The 20,981-nt window shown below is 36.3% G+C and overlaps 1 protein-coding gene and 1 pseudogene across 10 annotated transcripts in view; one reads left to right on the plus strand and one right to left on the minus strand.

The window, feature by feature from the left end:
- The first annotated feature begins 1,214 nt into the window (after positions 1 to 1,214).
- LOC307177870 (protein farnesyltransferase/geranylgeranyltransferase type-1 subunit alpha-like) lies at positions 1,215 to 2,288 on the plus strand (annotated as a pseudogene). The gene has a single exon. The product of its transcript is annotated as a protein farnesyltransferase/geranylgeranyltransferase type-1 subunit alpha-like (transcript).
- A 6,257-nt stretch (positions 2,289 to 8,545) lies between these two features.
- The window catches only part of CDC27 (cell division cycle 27), a 58,803-nt gene continuing 46,367 nt past the window's right edge, over positions 8,546 to 20,981 (minus strand). For 5 of the 9 annotated variants that reach the window (XM_079904559.1, XM_079904557.1, XM_079904556.1 and 2 more), the window contains exons 15-19: positions 19,369 to 19,486; positions 16,934 to 17,062; positions 13,778 to 13,852; positions 12,803 to 12,959; positions 8,546 to 11,613 (exon numbers count right to left, since the gene is read on the minus strand). In XM_079904559.1, the coding sequence (XP_079760685.1) occupies positions 11,510 to 11,613; positions 12,803 to 12,959; positions 13,778 to 13,852; positions 16,934 to 17,062; positions 19,369 to 19,486 (583 nt within the window). In that variant the 3' untranslated portion in view covers positions 8,546 to 11,509. The remainder of the gene's footprint in view (positions 11,614 to 12,802; positions 12,960 to 13,777; positions 13,853 to 16,933; positions 17,063 to 19,368; positions 19,487 to 20,981) is intronic. The other 4 variants (XM_079904562.1, XM_079904560.1, XM_079904564.1 and 1 more) reach the window with 1 other exon arrangement.

Here is a 20,981-nt window from a genome sequence, read left to right on the forward strand (position 1 = left end):
GAAGGAAAAAGGATGTCAATTTGCATTAAACAAGTGTGGTGCTTTCAGTAACTTCTCTTGTTTTGCCTACCTTTTGACATTGTGAACCCAAGGGTCTCAGGTTTAACCTTGAGTTAATACTCTTAAAATATCTAGCTTCAGAACGGCCCAGTCAGCTGAGGCCCTCACTGAGACTTCATCATAGCTCAACGTCTCCCTCTGCTCGACCTGCTTCCTTTCCTTCTCTTCCGTAGATGTTGATCCTAAGAACATTCCCTAATAAAAGCTTTGTACATTAATTTTTGTTTCAGAGTCTCCTTCCTGGGGACCTCAGCCTGCGACACTTCACTTCAACGATTTCTTGGGAAGCCCCACCAAAGTGAGGGCATAAATGAAGAAGAGGAAGACATTGGATACAGGAAAAAGGAGAACCATCATAAAGGAAGAGCAAAGGGAATCTCTAGGATGATGGTAAAGAGAAAGCTAAGGATGCAACTAACAGAAGGCAACCAGTCCAGATAGAAGCAGTTCTGAAAGCTACAGAAGACACTTCAAGATGATGAAATCGATAGCATAACTGATACAGTTGAACATGCTGAGAGGAGATTTGGACAAATGGTAAAGAGTTTGGAGTTGAATTAATTATAAGTATTTAAAAGTTAACAATGAGAAACAAGGCAAATAATCTAGGGAAAACAAAAAAAAATTGTACAGGGAAGGAAATCACAGTGTTAAATTGGCTCAGTTGTGAACAGGGTTTAAAAAGTGATGAAATTGTAAACCTTGAATATTGCTCTAGCCACAGTTATAATTATACTGAAGGCAGACTAGGAAGATTATTTATGTAGGGAGAAGCGATATAGGAAATATAAATCTTCATTCTCCTCAGTGGCAGTCAGTAGATAACTCCTAAAATTGAAAAATCAAACATTGCATTTGGAGAATACAGATAAATACTAAGAGAATCTGGTAAAGGAGATGAAAGTGATTCCCTCTGGGGAAGAGACTGCTCTTTTTTACAAGTGTGAAAACCTTTTTCACTATTCAAACTATAGGAATGTCTGTCTTTGATAAGAATAAATGTAATAGGGGCGGGGCCTCCGCCGCCTCCTCCGCGGCGGGCCGAGGAGCGATGGCGGCCGCAGACGGCGGCCGCAGACGGCGTCCGGGCGGCTGCGCAGGGCGGGGAACCTGGTCAGCCCGACACGCAGCCGCCCCAGCCGCCGCAAGAAGAGGTGGCGGCGTCCCCTATGGACGAAGTGTTCCTGAGCCTGGACTCGCCCACCTATGTCCTGTACAGGGACAGGGCAGAATGGGCTGATATAGATCCAGTGCTGCAGAATGATGGCCCCAATGCAGCGGTCCAGATCATTTATAGTGAAAAATTTCAAGATGTTTATGATTATTTCCGGGCTGTCCTGCAGCGTGACGAGAGAAGTGAACGGGCTTTTAAACTAACCAGAGATGCTATCGAGTTAAATGCAGCCAATTACACAGTGTGGTATTTTCGGAGAGTTCTCTTAAAGTCACTTCAAAAGGATCTACGTGAGGAAATGAACTACATCACGGCAAAAATTGAGGAACAGCCCCCAAAACTATCAAGTTTGGCAGCATAGGCGAGTGCTCGTGGAATGGCTGAGAGACCCATCTCAGGAGCTTGAGTTTATTGCTGATATTCTTAATCAGGATGCAAAGAATTATCACGCCTGGCAACATCGACAATGGGTTATTCAGGACTTTCACTTTTGGGATAATGAGCTGCAGTATGTAGATCAACTTCTCAAAGAGGATGTGAGAAATAACTGTCTGGAACCAAAGATAGTTCGTAATTTCTAACACCACGGGCTACAATGATCGTGCTGTATTGAAGAGAGAAGTCCAGTACACTCTGCAAACGATCAAACTAGTACCACATAATGAAAGTGCATGGAACTATTCGAAAGGGATTTTGCAGGATCGTGGTCTTTCCAAGTATCCCAACCTGTTTAATCAATTACTTGATTTACAACCAAGTCGCAGTTCCCCCAATTGCCTTTCTCGTGGACATCTATGAAGACATGCTAGGAAACCAATACGACAAGGAGGACATTCTTAATAAAGCATTAGAGTTATGTGAAATCCTAGCTAAAGAAAAGGACACTATAAGAAAGGAATATTGGAGATATATTGGAAGATCCCTTCAAAGCAAACACAGCACAGAAAGTGACCCATCTACAAATGTACAGCAATAACACCATCTAGAAGAACTTGATGGGATGCTTTTATTTTTGTAGGAGACTCTAATGCAGGAGTTAAAAACCAGAGCGATATTCCCTTTGCCTGTGGTGTAAAACGTACATTACACAGGTACTGCTTTTTAACATGAACTCAGTGTCGTGCTCCTTGGGTGCTGCTGCTATTCAGACTAGTTCTAAGTAATTTGGTTCTTGTTAAGCAGAGTAATTCAGGGGAGGGAGGAGAAACAGGAAGTCCCCAAAGGAACTTTTGGAGCCTTTCAACATTTACTGTAACCCCTTAGCATCAACTCCCCCTAAACGGTGTATGTCAAGATTTGCAGCGTTAATGTTTGCAGGTAACGCATATGTAAAGGATATGAGTCACTTACATTTCGGTTCAGAAAGCAGGGAATGCAGTTGTTACATTAGAGCTGCTCTGCCACACTCACAGTATCTTGCTATCACTGTAACCAACTAATGCCAAAAGAATGTTTTTTGTTGTTGTTGTTGTTGTTTTTGCGGTACACGGGCCTCTCATTGTTGGGGCCTCTCCCGTTGCGGAGTGCAGGCTCAGCGGCCATGGCTCACGGGCCCAGCCGCTCCGCGGCATGTGGGATCTTCCCGGATCGGGGCACGAACCCGCGTTCCCTGCATCGGCAGGCAGACTCTCAACCACTGCACCACCAGGGAAGCCCTGTTTCTCCCTTTTGGAGTGAGAATGTCTGTCCTATGCCTGTCTCAGTATCGTATCTTGGAAACACATAACTTGTTTGGTTTCACAGGTTCACAGATGGAGAGGAATCTGCCTCAAGATGAATTGTACCTCGGGACTTCCCTGGAGGTCCAGTGGTTGAGATTTCGCCTTCCAATGCAGAGGGTGCGAGTTCAATCCCTGGTCGGGGAGATGGGATCTCACATGCCTCGCAGCTAAAAAGCCAAGGCATAGAACAGAAGAAATATTGTAAGAAATTCAATAGAGACTTTTAAAATGGTCCACACTGGGGCTTCCCTGGTGGTGCAGTGGTTGAGAGTCCGGTTGCTGATACAGGGGACATGGGTTTGTGCCCCGGTTTGGGAAGATCCCACATGCTGCGGAGCAGCTGGGTCCGTGAGCCATGGCCGCTGAGCCCGCGCGTCCGGAGTCTGTGCTCCGCAACGGGAGAGGCCACAGTAGTGAGAGGCCCGCGTACCGCAAAATAAAAAAAAAAAAAAGGTCCACATCAAAAAAAAAAAAAAAAAAAAAAGATGACTTGTACCTCAGGTCTCACCCATATCTGATTTAGATGATATTTGGATGAGACTTTGGAGTTGATGCCAGAACCAGTTAAGACTTTTGGGCTGCTGGGATGGAATAAATGTATTTTGCAGGTGAGAAGGACATGAATTTTGGGGGGGAAGAGGGAGAATCCAGTGGACTGAATGTTTATGTCCTCTCAAAATTCATGTGTTGAAATACTAACCCCCAATGTGATGGTATTAAGAGGTGGGGCCTTAGGAAGTGATTAGGGCATGAGGGCAGAACCCTCATGAATGGAATTAGTTCACTTATAGAAGAGACCCTAGAGAGGTCCCTTTCCTCTTCTGCCTTGTGAGGACATAGCTAGAAGACCACCATTTATGAACCAGGAAGTGGGCCTTCATCAGACACCAAATCTGCTAGCACCTTGATCTTGGACTCCACAGCCTCCAGAACTGTGAGAATGTTGTTTAAGCCACCCAGTTTGATATTTTTGTTACAGCAGACTGTATGCCCTACCTTTCCTCCTTTCTTTGCTCTTTATTTATTTTATTAATTATTGTTATGGGCTCATAAATTCCTATTTTTCTCCAATAGCATTATTGTACTTGATTTTGGGAGGATCAAATGTATTGTTTGGGCAGTCCAGTTGGCTCCTGTGTCCTTGTGACGTGCCTCCAACTCCAACTGAGTATTGTCAAGTTTTGAATTTTTGCCCATCTGTTTGGTGAGAAATTGTTATCTCTATGTAGTATTTTTTTCTTTTTTAATATTTATTTATTTTGGCTACGCCAGATCTTCGTTGTGGCATGCGGGCTTCTTAGTTGCGGCATGCAAACTCTTAGTTGCTGCATGCATGCAGGATCTAGTTCCCTGACCAGGGACTGAACCCAGGCCCCCTGCATTGGGAGCACAGAGTCTTACTCACTGGACCACCAGGGAAGTCTCTGTATCTCTATGTAGTTTTAATTTGCATGGATCTGACTGAATTTGAACTTTTCATGTTTAAGGGGCATTTTGTTATATCTTTTCGTGAATTGTGTTGTTCGTGTCTTTCCCTCTCTCAAAATTAAAAAAAAATTTTTTTTACACATTAGGGGAATTATCCCTTTATCTGTGACATAAGGGCAAATATTTCTTCCCAGTTTGTCATTTGTCTTTCTTTTGGTCATGCAAAGTGTTTTTAATGTAGTCAAATTTATCAATGCTTTTTGTTGATTTTTTTTTTCAATTAAGGTGACATTTCACTTCCTCATATGCTTTTAAAAGCATATTTTTCTTCAGCTTTGCAGTTGTTTTGGGGAGAGTCTTTTTTATCAGCAGAAAGCCTTTAATTTACGTTTGCTGGCTTTTTGCAATAGTTTTGTATGGACGGGGATCGCTTTGCTCTATTCCCAGTCATTTCATGGGCAGGATTCCTAGTTTGAGAGCTCTTTTTTGCAGTTTCAGGATCTTGCTGGTAGGGGTGGGAAGAATGATGTGCTTTCTCTTTTCTGCCAGTCTTTTATTTCCCCTTTTTCCTTTCAATGCCTCTTTTTCATATCTTATTCTCCCGTAGAAACACTGCTTGTATGAGGCTGCCACTCCTGGTTCCAGACATTTTTAACCTTTCCCTGAAGTGAGGGCTATAATCTACCAAGTCCCAACCTGTGTTCGGTATTTTACATTTGTTTCATTTTTTCCCCCGAAGATTCTGGGCTTCCTGTAATAAGTCTTCTACTCCATTCAGCTCTGTCCATGGAGAGACTTAGCCTTTTTCCTCACTTTCTGTGACCACAGGCTAATGGTGATAGCAGGATCCCTACTGGAAAATTTCCGCTCTACTTACAGGTAATTTGAAGTTATAGTATTCTCTTAATAATGAAGGCATGAAACATGTACAGTTTTGTTCTACTTGATTTTATGGTTGTTTTGGGAGAGGGACAGATTTGTAATCAGGTTAAGTGCCATTGTTTTCCAGCCCTAGGAGTCTCAATATACTTTTTTCTTATCAGACATACATTTCAGCACCCAGTCACGATGTAAACCATTGAAAACTAGCGATGGAAAGGAGGTATCTTAATTATCAATGGTTATAAATGGTAGTTGAAGCGAGAGTTGTGTTGGAATTGGCAATGAGATTAACAAAGGCAACATATTGCACATGAGTGGTTTTAGATTATATCGAGTTGAAAGTTTGAGAAAATTAAGATGCATTTTCTTTAAGACTCGGAATAAAACAATGAGTGCTTGATATTATGGCTGCTACTGCTTCATATAATATTGGTGATCCCAGCCACAGCAATTAAAAAGAAAAAAGAAATGAGGTATTTTACACAAGGATTAAAAAGGAATTAATGCGAGAGAGAGGCATGGACATATATACACTACCAAACGTAAGGTAGATAACTAGTGGGAAGCAGCCGCATAGCACAGGGAGATCAGCTGGGTGCTTTGTGACCGCCTGGAGGGGTGGGATAGGGAGGGTGGGAGGGAGGGAGACGCAAGAGGGAAGAGATATGGGAACATGTGTATATGTATAGTTGATTCACTTTGTTATAAAGCAGAAACTAACACACCATTGTAAAGCAATTATACTCCAATAAAGATGTAAAAAAAATAAAAAATAAAATAAAATACATGATGGGGAAAAAAAAAGGAATTAATGTCAGGAATTCCCTGCTCAAATAGAAACCCTACAAATTCTTAGAATAGGAAAGTTCACTAAGTTTTTAGGATCAACTGACAAAAAGCGTTACCCTCTCTACAGCAGTGTGGTAGGTGCTCTTGGCTGCTAAGCCAACAGCCATTCCCCCTTCTTTGCTAACAAAATCTCTGGGTCCAAACACAGATCACAATGTATCTAAACCAGTCATGGCAAACCCAGTCCCTTTTACCAGATTCTAAAATTTACCAAGTATCCCTTGCAGCTAAGGATGATTATTTGACCCAGTCCTGGCCAAAAATATGTAAGCAAATGTGTGCCAAGCTGTTCCTGCAAAAGATCTTCCTCTTTTTGCAAATGCTTTGGTTTCTCTAAGACTTAGTTTCCTCTTGTATAAAACAGGTAATACATGCCTTACCTTATAAGGCTGTAAAGATGAAACGAGATTATTCTTATATCAAAGTGATCCATAAATCCTAAATAAAAAGAAGATAAATACTAGCATTTTTCAAGATATGCAAATGATTATGGGCACAGATTTATAGCATCGACTGGTATAAGGGCTGCAAACTGGCATAAGTTTAAGGAGTGCTGTTATATACAAAGAAATCCCTTTACCCAATCAAGTCTTTTCATTAGGAAACTAAGAACTGATGAATTTTTATTCTTGTGTAGCACCTTGCCCAGTGATGTATTAACTCACAAAATATTGAGAAAAATCTAACACCTTAGACTACATGTTATTTGGGGTGATTTGCAGATAGTTATGCCAATATAGCTGTAAGTTCTCGTTCAGGGGTTGCAGGATATAAAATGTCAGATTATATGTATAGTACATAGTATATGTGTATATATGTGTTTCTATTTGTGATGTTTCTATAACATCACCTCCACCCTGACAATACCACTGTATATTTGTACAGTGCTTTAGTTTTACAAAGCATTTCCATGCTTTAACACATACGATCCTCAGTCCTCTGTGGGATAAGAAGGGTAGATCTGATCTTCTTTGTATTGATGAGAAAAAAAGTTTAATTGTTCAGGGTCACACAGCAACTAAGGGGCAAAGTCTACATTTCCTAGATATCAGTCTAGTGCTTTTTAAAAATACATGATTAGAAACCTTAATTCTACTTCTTTGCTCCCACTGTTACTTACTCTTTTTCTTATTCCAACTCCAGTGATGCACTATCCATTTGAATTTTCTTCTCAAATACAGCTTTTAGCCTCAAATTGAAAATTCCATTTTGAGGGTGTTGAATAAAAAGAATGCTTGTGTTAAGGGAAATTGGTAATTAAAAAAAAAAGTAAAAATGGAAGGAAAATCAAGCACTTAAAATTTCCTACTTTAAAGCAAATTCTAGTTACTCAAGAAAGGGATACCGCTTTCAGTTTCAGTATGAAAAGTACAGAGGGAGGATACACATAAAAGCCCCTTCAAAGGACTAAGCATATAATAGATTTAAATCTACAGTTAGTAATAAAGTTTCCTTTGTAAAACCCGAACTTCTGTGACACTTAATGTCAAAATGCTAGGGAGGACACTTGAGAGTTAACATTAGATATGATCTGAAACTTCCAGAGAAGTCCAAAACTAAGTAAAAGGTTTTGAACATACACAAATGCCAAAAGTGTCCAGCTCTATCATTTAATAGTTGAGTCTTGGTTTTCTCTTTTGTAAAATGCAGTAGCACCTACCTTATAGGGTTGAGGACTGAAAATACTGTACACAAGGAAAGTAACACGGTGCACATGGCAAGATCTCACTAAACATAAGTATTTAGCAAAGTTTGCACTTCTGAACCTTCATGAACCATTAATTAGAGGCTAAACAAACCAAAGAATACTTCCTACCTACATTTCTAGTTATCCCTGCCCTGCTGACAGCAAATGGCCGGTCCTAGGGAAGGTTACGGTCTGAGTCATTCCCTCTCACCTGCTCAGCGCATCTCACTTTATGTCTTTTTCCCTATTGCTACCCTTTCTTCAAGTCTGAACAAAACCCTTCAGCTCTCTACCCTTTTTCCAAGATATCAAACTAGAGTAAAATTTGGTTTCTATATTCTACTTCTTTCAGATCTTGATATTTAAAATTGATTCTAATTAGAACAAAAAAGCTGTGTGTCCCTTTTAAAGGAATTTCAGAAATCACATGATTAAAGAATAATAAGCAGTTGACTTGCAAAGTAGCAGCTGCTGGCAAGGGACTTTTGTAGTTTGGGAAAAATATGTTCTAAAAGTTACCATTTTTTGGTCACAATATTTATTTTGACATTCCAAATAATACTAAAAAAACGGTGTGAGTTAAAAAAATATATATATATATTAGAAGAGGGTGTAAGTTAAAAAAAAAAGAGAAACATTGCCCTAGACTTTTGTGGAACATAAAACTGTAATCTTTCACTATTTTGCTGTGCCTTACTATAAAAATACAGATGGCACAGCTCTTATATAGCTTTAATGACTTGATTATAAATTTGCTTTCAAAAGTAATTTATTTGGATTTTCCATATCCTTTAATGAATTGCAAATATATTAACAGAAAAGACTTTCCCCCCCAAGACTGTACAATTTCCGAAATAAGTCAGGAAAAGCAAAAAGAAGACACAAAATTACATTGTTTCAATGCAAATAGAACACACACATCACACCCACGCTTGCATTTTCCTAGGTTTTCACAAAGAAAACAGGTCACCATATTTCTTGTGAAGACCCATACTATACTCTGGCTAAACAGAGACTTGCAAACTTTTTTCTTCAAAAAGAGCATTTTTAATAGACTAAATACTGGTTATCACTGAGTTTTTGTTTAAGGTACAACAGCAGCATGGTTCAAATGTCACTTGCAGTTCTTGGAAAAAATAAAAATTTTAAAGTAATGAAATACAGAAAAAGTAGGACCACCTTTCATTATTTTGAGTACCATTGTTCTCTTGAAAAAATATTTTCCAAACTTCTAAAATCCCAGAGTTAAGAACCATTTCCAAGGGGGAAAATATCCAATGCCACAACATAACTTCTGAACAAGAGTGTGTGTGTGTGTTTTTGTGTGTGTACACACACATGTGAAAAGCTTAAAGAGAAACAAGGACGTCAAAGTACTTAGTATTTCTGATTTCCTTCAAAATAACTTATGAAATTTGAAGCAAACATTTTGCTTGATCACAATGCATATCTTCTTCTGGTTGTTTAATCTCCATTCCAAGCAAAAAAGAAAGAAAAAAAGAAAAGAGAAAGCCAGAAACAGTAAATAGGTGGGAAATAAGGCTTCAAATACCTAAATGACTCTGAAAGTAGAGGTGTGAGGAAAATGCAATCAGGTCAAGCTTAGGCTGATTATCCCTCAGCCAACCATTGCCATGCTGTGCCTTCCACAACTATCCTTTTATCCTTGGTCTCAAAATTAGTACCAGAAAGACTTACTTCTGGCACAGGACATAAATTCCTACTACAAAAAATAACTAATTATACATCAGCAAATTGTTTTCTGAGCATAGCTTTCTCCAAGCTCTGTAACAAAGAGCTCAGTCCAAAGCTTTCTATGAAACTCTATATTTGATACTGTTATACAGCTGGCTTATGATTTGCCAATTAAAAAAATAAAAGAATATAAAATTAAATATTACAGAACTAATGGATAAAAATGGAATATTTGTTAGAATCCAAGTGCTAGCCTTTGGGAATTTTTAATGATATTCGTTTACTCACAACCTTTCCTTTTTCTTATAAATTATTTTTTTTTAGGCAGCACAAATATAGATTTAGGTAGAAAATTTTGTTAAATACCTCTCTGGCACCCAATACCTAATCTAAGACTCTGACTTGAATTAGTTTGTAACGGTATCTAAGCCACATTCAAATCAGCAGATTAATAGTAAATGATAGAAAATTACTGAGTCTACAGGCTAAAATTTTTTTCTTATCTTCTGTAATCCACCTTATTTTCACAGCTTGACTAACAAATACAGGTAACCAGTAGATAAGTTTGTCCTTCATCAAATAATCCAAAACAATAACTGTAGGCCTGTCATTCATAAGAAACTATAAATTTGTTATATTCTGACATTGGCACTTAACAAAATGTTAACTAAAGTTTCTCTAAAAATTTCCATACATTACAATAAAGGAGATACACAATTTAAGACTTTAAATTGGTTACTGTGAAATTCCAATAATTCCCATTTCATTATGCATAATTAGATCTTTAAAATTATGGTCATTCCCCAAAGACATCAACCTATATTATGACAAACTCAAAAGAGAATTCCTCTCCTTCGTAAGAGCGGGGGTTTTTTTCAGCTAAGAATTTCTAATATCCTAAACCCAATCACTCTCAGTAAATGTTTTGGTGACTCACACTATTGAAAATAATTTGAAGCAGAGAGTTGAAAAGAATGGAAATGACCTCAACTGCAGGTAACCACACATTCTTGCACCCTGCTTAAACACTTAGAAAAGTCAGAGGGATACTGTCTTGAACAAATATAGATTCAAGGTTATGGCAGGATTCTGACTGTATTAAGGCTTTCACTGTCATGATCTCCTAAAGTCTTTGCATTTAGTGCTCTCATTTTGATTCTTCTGGTGAACTTAAATGGTTATTAAGAGCCTTTTTTTGGCTTTTCAGTGGGCAACCCTTCTATCATCTCTGAATGTTAAAGGTGATCCCACAGAGCTCAAAGAGAAGAGGCAATATGGTAAGGACCAATTTTAAAGTTTGTAATACCTAGACAACAATGATCAACACTTTGAAGCAAGATGAATAAATTAAAATTCTTGGTTAAACATTAAAGTATTCTTGCCAAGAGTAATTGTACACTGTATGGAGGGATATTGATTCCTACATATGAGTTCCAATATGCCCATTATATTTGTTTATGGGAGACACTGCAAGTTTAAGGTAATTTACATTCCTTGGCAATCAAGTTACTCTGTTATAGGCAATGTCTTTTATTGTTCCATCTGGCACTTGCTAACACCATTCTTGAAGAACCTAGAAATGAAGATCAGTCACTTTGTTTATCAGGAACAGAACCAAGTAAAACAAATTTTTGGAAAAACGACCAAGAGATTCTGGTTCATCACCATTTTCCATCTCTAATGGTTCCTTCAAGATAAAACAAAACTCTTCCTTCCATGATAGCTTTCCAACAAAGGGAGATTAAAGAAAAAAAAAGAAAAGAAAGTTTCCCACCCTACCTACCCCCTAAATTGTCATTCATACTGGTGAAAGAGCCAGTCTTGTTAGCAGCTAAATATTGCACTGCCTTTCATTCTGTGTACAGTCAGGGTCCAATGAAAGGGGCACACTCAGGGTATAAGTGATGGATGATGACACTGCTGGCTCAAGAGTGAAGACTCAGTATATGGAAGGACAAGAAACACATCAGCACTAGTCACACATCCAGTTGCAAAAGTCTTGATTTCCAGAAGTTAAAATTCATCACTTTCAGCTGCATGAAGTTGTGTGTCATCCGCATCTGTCATGCTGCTCTCCTGGGATTCATCTGTTCCCACTTTAAAAATAAAACAAAAATCTACAGTAAGGTATCTGACAAATATTTTTTGTTGGTTCATGAAAACAAGAAAATTATTATATTCAGAGAGATGAGACCTTAAATAAAAGCCCTTAAAAATCCTGATATCCTTCAATAAAATGCAATTCAAGTTCCTTATTTTATAGCATGTCTAAGATTATTTTATTGCATTTAACCTTTAAGAGTTTTAACTACTAAAACTGCCTCTCCCTAATGAATTCCTATTCCTAACCTAAGAATCAGAACTATTCTCTGACATTCCGTCCAATTGTTGACTCCACTTTGGGGACAGTCCCTGTTAGTTCACAAAAATATAGAATATAAATATATTTCTGGAACAAAGTCATCTTAGTTTATCTCATCAGAGGTCTCTCAATTCTCTTACTAAAAAATATTAATATATTAAGTCTTGGCTCTCATTAATTATTTTAAGACATACTCTCAATTAAGCGATAGAGTATATATATTTTTTGCTTTTTAATTAATTGATGTATAGCTGATTTACAATATTATATTAGTTTCAGGTGTACAATGTAGTGATTCAGTATAGGGATAGAGTATTTACTGCCTTAAGTTATCGATCTAATTCTTTGTTCCTTCCTCTTTTTTTGATCTCTCCATTTAAATATATTCACCATATATTTAGATTTTAGGTTTGTGAGAGCTACATAGAATTTGAATAGCTACTACAGATCTGTCAGTACTTTAAAAGGTGCACAAATTTATTATTCATTCACTTAACACTTATAATGTTTTCAACATAGTCACACCTATCATCTTTTCTCCCCCTACCACGTTCCTATGAAGCAGATAAGGCAGGCATTAGTTACATAGATTGAAGCTTAGGTAAAAATTAGCAATGGATTTGTCAAAAATCACACAGCAAACTAGATCCAGAACTGAAACTAGTTACCTGGCTCCATATGCATGCTGTTATTATACGACCCTGTTCAATTTCCCTAAAATTTCATTTGGTATAAAGAATCTAACATGGTTAGAGATAAAATAAAAAAGCAGTCCCTAAATCCGTATACAAAAGGTAGCTTTCTGAATACTCAAAAAAATTTCCATGTTTATTCTGTGCCATAAAGAAATATTTGTTTCATCTTACCAACTGTGATGTGGTGTTTCATTAGCTTTCTAGTTTGAATAACCACATATAAACCTAATTCACATGGATGATACTCACTGATCTGTTCCTCTTGGGTGATTGGCTCCTCATCATCTGGAAGGTAGCGCTTATCAATTGCCTCTTTAATCTGGTTATTGGCTCCTTTAGGATCTAAATCCATAGCCCAAGAGAAATTCATCAGGGCGAGGTGCGTTTGACCTAACTTCTTGTAAACCTAAAAATAAACAGCAGCACTACATTTTTCATTAAGTTGTAAGCTTCAGCTATAAAATCCTAAACATTTAAAATTTAAATTAGGCTCTTGATTATGTGCTATAAATTCATTCTGATGAGTAGGACATTTTCATCCTATCGAAGAATTCATACCAACTTTTGAGTTCCTTTTAATATATTCAGATATTATTTTCAGAATTCCTTGCCTATATCTCTCAGGTAGTGAGCTTCCAATAAATCTCACTCTGTCTGGAACAATGATAATGGAAAGAAATGGACTATAAGCTGCTTGATTAGCATTCATTTACACTGATTTTAAACGGAGTTACATCAACTCTCAGCACCTGTCCACTGTCCTCAGCTACCTTAACCAACTGGCATCTGGGGGCCCAGTGTGTAAAATCCTGACTAGTCTGGCCTTGGAAATTTTGCAAGCCATTTTTTCAAACTAAACAACACAGCGGCATTACTTTTCTTCTTTTGGGGGATGTTTGAGTATTTTATTGATAATTGGAAGCTAAGGGCTTTCCTTGAGGTAGCCTCAGTTAGGAATTCATTACTGGCCATTGGCTGCAAGTGCTAATACACTTGCAAAACTATAGAAGGATTAGGGTTATAGGGTGTGTGTTCTTGCTTCTTCAGTAGGATGTCATCTTCTTAAGTGTTAAAACTAAATCCATTCTTTATTTCCAGAGCAATTAGTTCAGAGCTCTAGTTGAATTTGCTCAACAGATATTGCACAATAAAATATTATATTTATTCTTCAAAAATTAATATGTTATGAAAGTCACAGTTTAGAACCAGGGCCCCAATCTTTACCTTTCCTATTAAGAAGTAAACGAGGGACTCTTTGGGAACAATTTGTTTCAATTCTTCAAGTTCTTGTAAAGCAGACTGAAAAAAGCAAAGAAAAACACAGTAGCAAAATAGTACAGTTTTGACTAAGCAAGTGTTTTTATCTTAACTAAATCATCTTAACTAAAGCTTACTAGATCTTAATCAATGTACTTCCTTGTTGCATTAATTCTTGTTGTGAAAATAAAATGCAAGGAAAATACTTATGACAACAGGAACTAAGAAGTGGCAGGAATTCACCAAAATTTACTGAAAACACACACAATTCTTTGTGAAATATGGAGGTGACAACCCTTGCTTTTGTCACCATTTTGTTTAAAATAACTAAACTCCATCACACTGTATATGAAAGTGTTTTAAAAACTAAGTTGCAGAACAACTCTGAAGTTCTGTTAATTTACCTTCTCCCTGACACCAGCACTAAGCTTTGAATACCAACCTGCCATTTTAACTAATGATGAAGAGCCTAAAATTTAGCCCTCTGAATTGAGTTAAAATTATCTAGCAATTTTCTGACCACTGCTAAAGGGTTCAGGAGATTGAAAAGACAGATAGGAAAACTGCATTTGTATTTAAAAGAAAGATATGATGATTAAAAATAAAAACTGGGGCTTCCCTGGTGGCGAAGTGGTTGGGAGTCTGCCTGCCAATGCAGGGGACATGGGTTCGAGCCCTGATCTGGGAAGATCCCACATGCCACGGAGCAACTAAGCCTGTGTGCCACAACTGCTGAGCCTGCGTTCTAGAGCCCGTGAGCCGCAGCTGCTGAGCCCACGTGCTGCAACTACTGAAGCCCATGTGCCTGGAGCCCATGCTCCGCAACGAGAAGCCCACACACCACAACGAAGAGTGGCCCCCACTCGCCGCAAAGCCCGAGCGCAGCAGCAAAGACCCAATGCAGCCAAAAATAAAAAACCCCAAAAAACTGGCTCCCCAAATGAGATACTGTCAATTTTTCACCTAGTAAGTGGACAAAAATAAAAAGTTTGATGTTACATGAAGTTACCGTGAGTGAAGGAAATCAGGTATTCTCATCACTGAGGGCAGAATTGTAAATTGATGCAACCTCTATGTGAGGACAACTTAGCATTATCTATTAAGTTAACAACTGCAGGTAAACATTGATTCAGCAATCCCACTGTTAGGAATCTAGCCTAGTTATGTTAACTAACATAATATATTTCTAATCAGAACAATAAAAAATCAGTGAGAAGAGTGACACTGTTTAACATTTTTGCAAATCTCTGGTTAACAGAAGACAGCTGGACTCTCTTATCTGCTTCTGCATTCAATCTGTTATGATATCACATCAAGTAATTTTTGAAACATTCCACTGTACACTGGGGAGAAAATGAAAGTGAAAAAGGCAAATAACATCTAAATATTATTATGAAAATAGTTTTGACCTTGTGGACTTCTTGAAAGGGTTTTTGGGACCACCCCCACCAGAAGTTCCCAGACCATACTTTGAGAATCACTGCTTTAAAGAAATTTTAATCAAGATAACATACCCCAAAACTTCTATACTTCTACACCACACACAGTTCACACAGTTCAGAATTGATGTGTGTTTTTTCCTATGACTATATGTTACAACTGTTATCAAAATTTCATGTATCTATCATGCCTCCCCCCGATAATCTATCTGCAAATAGAAAAATAGTGAGAAATAGTGTCTAACACAGCACCAGAGTTCTCATTTTTGCTCTAAAAGACTTAAGACTTACACAACTAGATATCAACACAACACATTAAATAGGGTGGTGTCTAGCAATGTTTTTGCCACAGAGACTGAGGTGGCCCTCTAACACAATTTGATTTTCATTTTGGAGGCAAGACATTTCAGGAGCAATCAGTAACTGTTCCTTATGCCCTTTTTCTACCTGTATCTAATCCATGCATCAAAGTAGCCAAGCCCCAAGCTGGTACTCAAAAATGACTATAACCATTACACCCTGGACAGTGGATCAGATTAGAACATGAGCTTCTTGAAGCAAGTATAAGGCTGATTTACATGGCATTCCTGGTAGGTGTGGTGGCATTAAAATGGCTTTAAGAACAATAAATTGAATAAAATCCTTCAACAGAAAAACCTGACCACATATCTAGAGAAGTACAGTGAAGCAAAAAAATGAAAACAAATGCTGAATTACAATTATAGTGCTTCAAAGAGCAAGTTAAAAGTGTTTATTAGATTTAAAAGAAGTTTTAAAAGGACAGAACAGTAGGATTAGACATCCACTTCATAAAGAAAACCAGAGCGAGACTATAAGAATCACTGAATAAATGACAAAGAATAAATTATACATTTAATCCCTTTATATATCTTTCTTAGTCTTGTAAAAAGTTAAGGGCTTACCACCGAGTTTGTATTTTTCGATTTCAGCAAATTTCAATGTGTACTGGAATAACAGATTTCTAGGGAAGGAGTCCACTAAAATGCATTATTTAACCCAAGTTTTTCCGTGCACTTAAATTTCGGGTATTTTTTTGGTAATTTTTTAACTGTTTTTAGTAGAAAGAGCCTGAATTTATTTAAAAAGTAACCTGAACTTAAAATCAAAACTTTGGATTCATAGTTTATGATTACCTAGTCTCCCTGTTATAAGATCTCATAACTCACTATGTATATTTTTCCTTTATGTATTATTCTTGTGATTATTTGATTAATGTCTGTTCTCCCTCTAGAAGGGTACTATTCAAAGGCAGGAAATATGGTTGCTTCACTTGCCACTACATTCCTAGTGCCTGACATATAACAGATACTCAAATAAATACTTATTGAAAAATGCACACATTCATTTGTCATCTGTTCGCATATTTTGGTCCTAACAGGATGGTTTATGTTTTACATTTAAGATAACTGCCTTTCCACGTAGGAAATCTTTTCAAGGGATAACCATATATTCCTAAATATCCGTACACCCATCCTTCCCATGAGTACTTCTCATGAAGAAATAAAATCACACAGGCACAAAAAAGAAATAGCTTTTAAAAATGGGGAAAATAGACTATTTAAGATAAAAATTCAAGTATAAATAACTTTTAGTTTATTAAAAAAGGGGCAAAACTTAAGCAGTACAACGTTGGAGATGATTAAGATACATGTATATATCTTACCTTATATTTTTCATTTGCAAATAAAACTGAGGCTCTGTGAAATTTGCATAGAGGGTTCTTAGGATCAATAACAATGGCTTTGTTTAGGGTATCCAAAGCCTTCTCAGATTTTTTCAGTGCGTGCTGAACCTGTAAGAAATAAAGATCCTACTTTTCCTTTTGATATTTATGAGGAAAGGTGAAAACCAAATAGTGTCACTCAAAACCAACATAGCTCCCAATTCACCATTACCCTACATAATGATAATCAAGATTCTATCTTTAGAGTAGATAGTTGGTTACCTTTAAGCTTAAAAGATAAGAAAAACCTTTGTCTTCCTTCTCAAGAAAATCTGTACTATTTAGCTAGGTAATACTCACATTTTAACAGATTTATTATGGTCCTCTAAATATTAGACTTTTCGAAACTTTCCAAGAACCCCTAGAGGATTTGGCTCTAAAACTTACCAACCCTGTTTCACTCGGAACAATTACACTTTTACATATTTTAGGAATTTGTTTTAAAAATGGTCCTTCTGCTTTACATATTTGAAAACCATTAATCTGTAATTCTGGGTAGTAAATAATTTATTTTAAATAACTTAAAAAAAACCCAACCAAGTCTCACTATTTATTCCTGTGTACTCATATTCTGCTGTTCCTCCTTAGATGAATTATATGTTAAAAATGAAGTGGAAAAGACTCACAGACATAGAAAACAAACTTATGATTACCAAAGGGAAAGGGGTGGGGGAGGGATAAATTAGGAGTTTGGGACTAACAGATACAGACTACTATATACAAAATACATAAACAGCAAGGACCTACTGTATAGCACAGGGAACTATATTCAATATCTCATAATAACCTATAATGGGAAAGAATCTGAAAAATTATATATATATATATATATATATAAAACTGAATCATCTTGCTGAAAACCTGAAACTAACACAACATTGTAAATCAACTATACTTCAAAAAAAAACAAAAACAGGGAAACTATAGCAAAGATAAGTGACCTTTGTAGGTCTTAGAACCCACAGATCACACAGTGCTGGACTATGGGCTTTAGAAACTGGCCAGTGGGGGGTGTTCAACCATCACACTTTGTCTGTTTTATATTGTATAATTATGAAACCATGACCCAGTCTCTTACCTGGAATTTGAGTGTGATTGGAAAGTGGGATTAAAACTGAAATTATGTTCCTTGAAAATCTCAATTAAAATAAATAAGTTAATAAAATAAAATAAAGTGGAGTGAATGGATGTGATTGTGGAACTTTAACCAACAAGAATGTGATAGTAGGTACTGCCAACATCTGGTGCTAAATTCATCTATGCAATGATCTTTGCAGAAGGTTATTACTACATGCGGCCAAATATTCTGCCCACAGAACTGAAATCCTAAATACTAGTTTCCTAACAGAGAAGCATACTCTTTTATCTAAAAACTTCAAAGAAACCACTCAAAATTATAAAACAATCTGTTCCACAATAACTTTAGAAGCAAGCCTACTATAAAATATGTTCAACTTCACTAAAAGGTATCAAGAGATAATCAAGTTTGGTTTATCTTAAGTGATGGAAAAAAAAATCTTTAATTTGACATACTTTATATTTTTTGCACAGTATCTAACTATAAAAGAGGTTACCATGTCAATTTTTAAGAAAATTATTATAAAGAACTAGAATTCTTCCCCCAAAATGAACAGTGAAATTCCAAACTAATATAATTTTCCTCATATTGTACGCTTGCTCACACAAAAGCCAAACTTGCTGAGAGAAAGAAAAAGGGGCAGGGGAAGGAAAGAGGGAGAGGGGAAGGGGGTGAGAGGGCAAGAAAAAGAACTTAAGGTACCATGCTTGCAGAGAAACTAGTAAATGAGATTTTAAAAAGCAAACATACCTTTTCTCCTATCTTATCAAAGTACAACTTATTATCAGATACATTAAAAAAATATATAAAATTGGCAATCCACACTGCCTTATAATAATTTTAATTACTCCTGACATATCTATATCACTCAGAGGCTAAAATACAGGAAATAATTTGCCTTAAATTATTAATTACTTAATTTAGGAGCTAAATATTAATATGGAAAACTGCTTTCAAAAATATGAAGTATCTCATATGAGTGTTATAATTAACACTCAAAAATATGAAGTATCTCATATGAATGTTATAATAACCCTATGAGGTATGCAAGGTGGTATTACTTGTCATTCATAAAATAGAACCTCAGAGAAATTAAGTAACTTGCCCAAGGAATGAGGGTACTCCAGTGATTTCTCTTTATGCCAAGCAAAAAGGCAATATTTTTGGCTGTAAAAGAATCTAGGATATTGTTTCAAGAATAACAATAACAAAAAGCCCTGATTTTCATTATAGCAATTAAGCCAATAACAAACATTCCAAAAGGGATTAACTGAACAATACTTAGAAAGCTACTTACTACTCCAATGTGGCAAAGCAAAACTGAACTTTGAGGGTTGATGTCAAGTGCTTTCTGGAAATGCATTTCTGCAAGGCTGAATTTTTCTTGCTTGTAATAAATCATTCCTAAACCATACCTGAGAGTTTAAAATAAAGTACAATTTTAGGGATATGAACTGTTAATTTAGTTCAACTAATAAAAGGATATGTATGGAATGTGGCATTTTAATAAACCAGTAGAAAAATACTGATGGTCTTAGGACAGGCAAAAACGATCAGTCATGATAAATTGTCAAAGAATTCTAGCCAAGTCACTTTTACAGGTAAAAACAATAAATCCAATCCAGTCAATCAATCAATCAAATAAAACTATAACAATGAGGGAAAAAAGAAACCACATCCTTAGACCCACCACTACAATCTAGATTTAGTAACTAATTTTTTTTTTTTTTTTTTTTTTTTTTTTTTTTTAGTAACTAATTTTTACTGAGTGGTTATCATGTGTGTGTGCCAAGAATTTTGTTAAATTCTTTGTGTGATTTACCTCATTTAATCCTAGAAGGAACCAAGGAGATAGGTACTGTTACCAATCACATTTTTAAATAAAGAAACTGAGGCTTAGAGAAGTTAAATAACTTGCCCAAAGTTATACAGCTAATAAGGATTCTAATCAGTTCCTTCCTTTATGATTCTAGACCCTAAACTCCTAACAATGCTAATTCCATGTTATTTGTCCAAATGCATATATATTTTATACTATAATTAGAATATGCATAGTGTCATGTTCTGCTTCCATCCCGTCTCCCCACTCACTGTGCCAAAAATATGCTCCTATAGATTTCAAAATTTACAGACTTCAAAATTAAATTTTTTAAAGGCTTCAAATAGACTTCAAAATTATACATTTTAAAGACTATGTAACAGTATAGTAACTTCACATACAGGTATTTTTCCTGAATTTTCAAAACATCAAATGAACACATTGTGACAGATTTACATTAAGGATCCCTCTTGGCTAAACTAGCTAATGATGATGGGGAATAAACACCAAATAATTAAGAAAAAAAGCACAACAGTATATCTGCTTTATTTGTGTGGTTTTGTTTATTATTATAATTGTGTTAGAGGTGAAGAAAAGGTATGAAAAGTTCTGTGCTAATAACGGTGAAAGTGGAGATAACTGAAGATTGGAGTTGGAAAAACAAATTTGCTTAATGTTTAGTTAAATACTTATATAGTTACCTAAATAACTCAATATTGAAATTCTTCCCAGTAAAAGCTTCCTAGTCTAAATATTCCTCCTTTTCTCTAATTGAAACAATTATTTTTATAGCATAATATTTGATATGGTAAAGTTTTTTTTAAGAATGCAACTATTGCAATATAGCAGAACAGACAGTACATATTTAAAAAACAACAGAAGTCCTATTAAGAACTGAGCTCTGAAAATATCACAGAGAACTTTATGTGAATGTTGGCAAGCCTGACTGTTTAATAGGTCGGCAGAAGCCAGCACTTATCAGGCCATCTTTCAGGCAATGTAACTACTTAGAAATGAGATATCCATTAAAAAACACATATACACCAATGAAAAAATATATTTCAATAATCTAGTGCTTCAGATTTAGTGAC

The sequence above is a fragment of the Stenella coeruleoalba genome, assembly GCF_951394435.1.
Source record: "Stenella coeruleoalba genome assembly, chromosome: 19".
Lineage (NCBI taxonomy): Eukaryota > Metazoa > Chordata > Mammalia > Artiodactyla > Delphinidae > Stenella > Stenella coeruleoalba.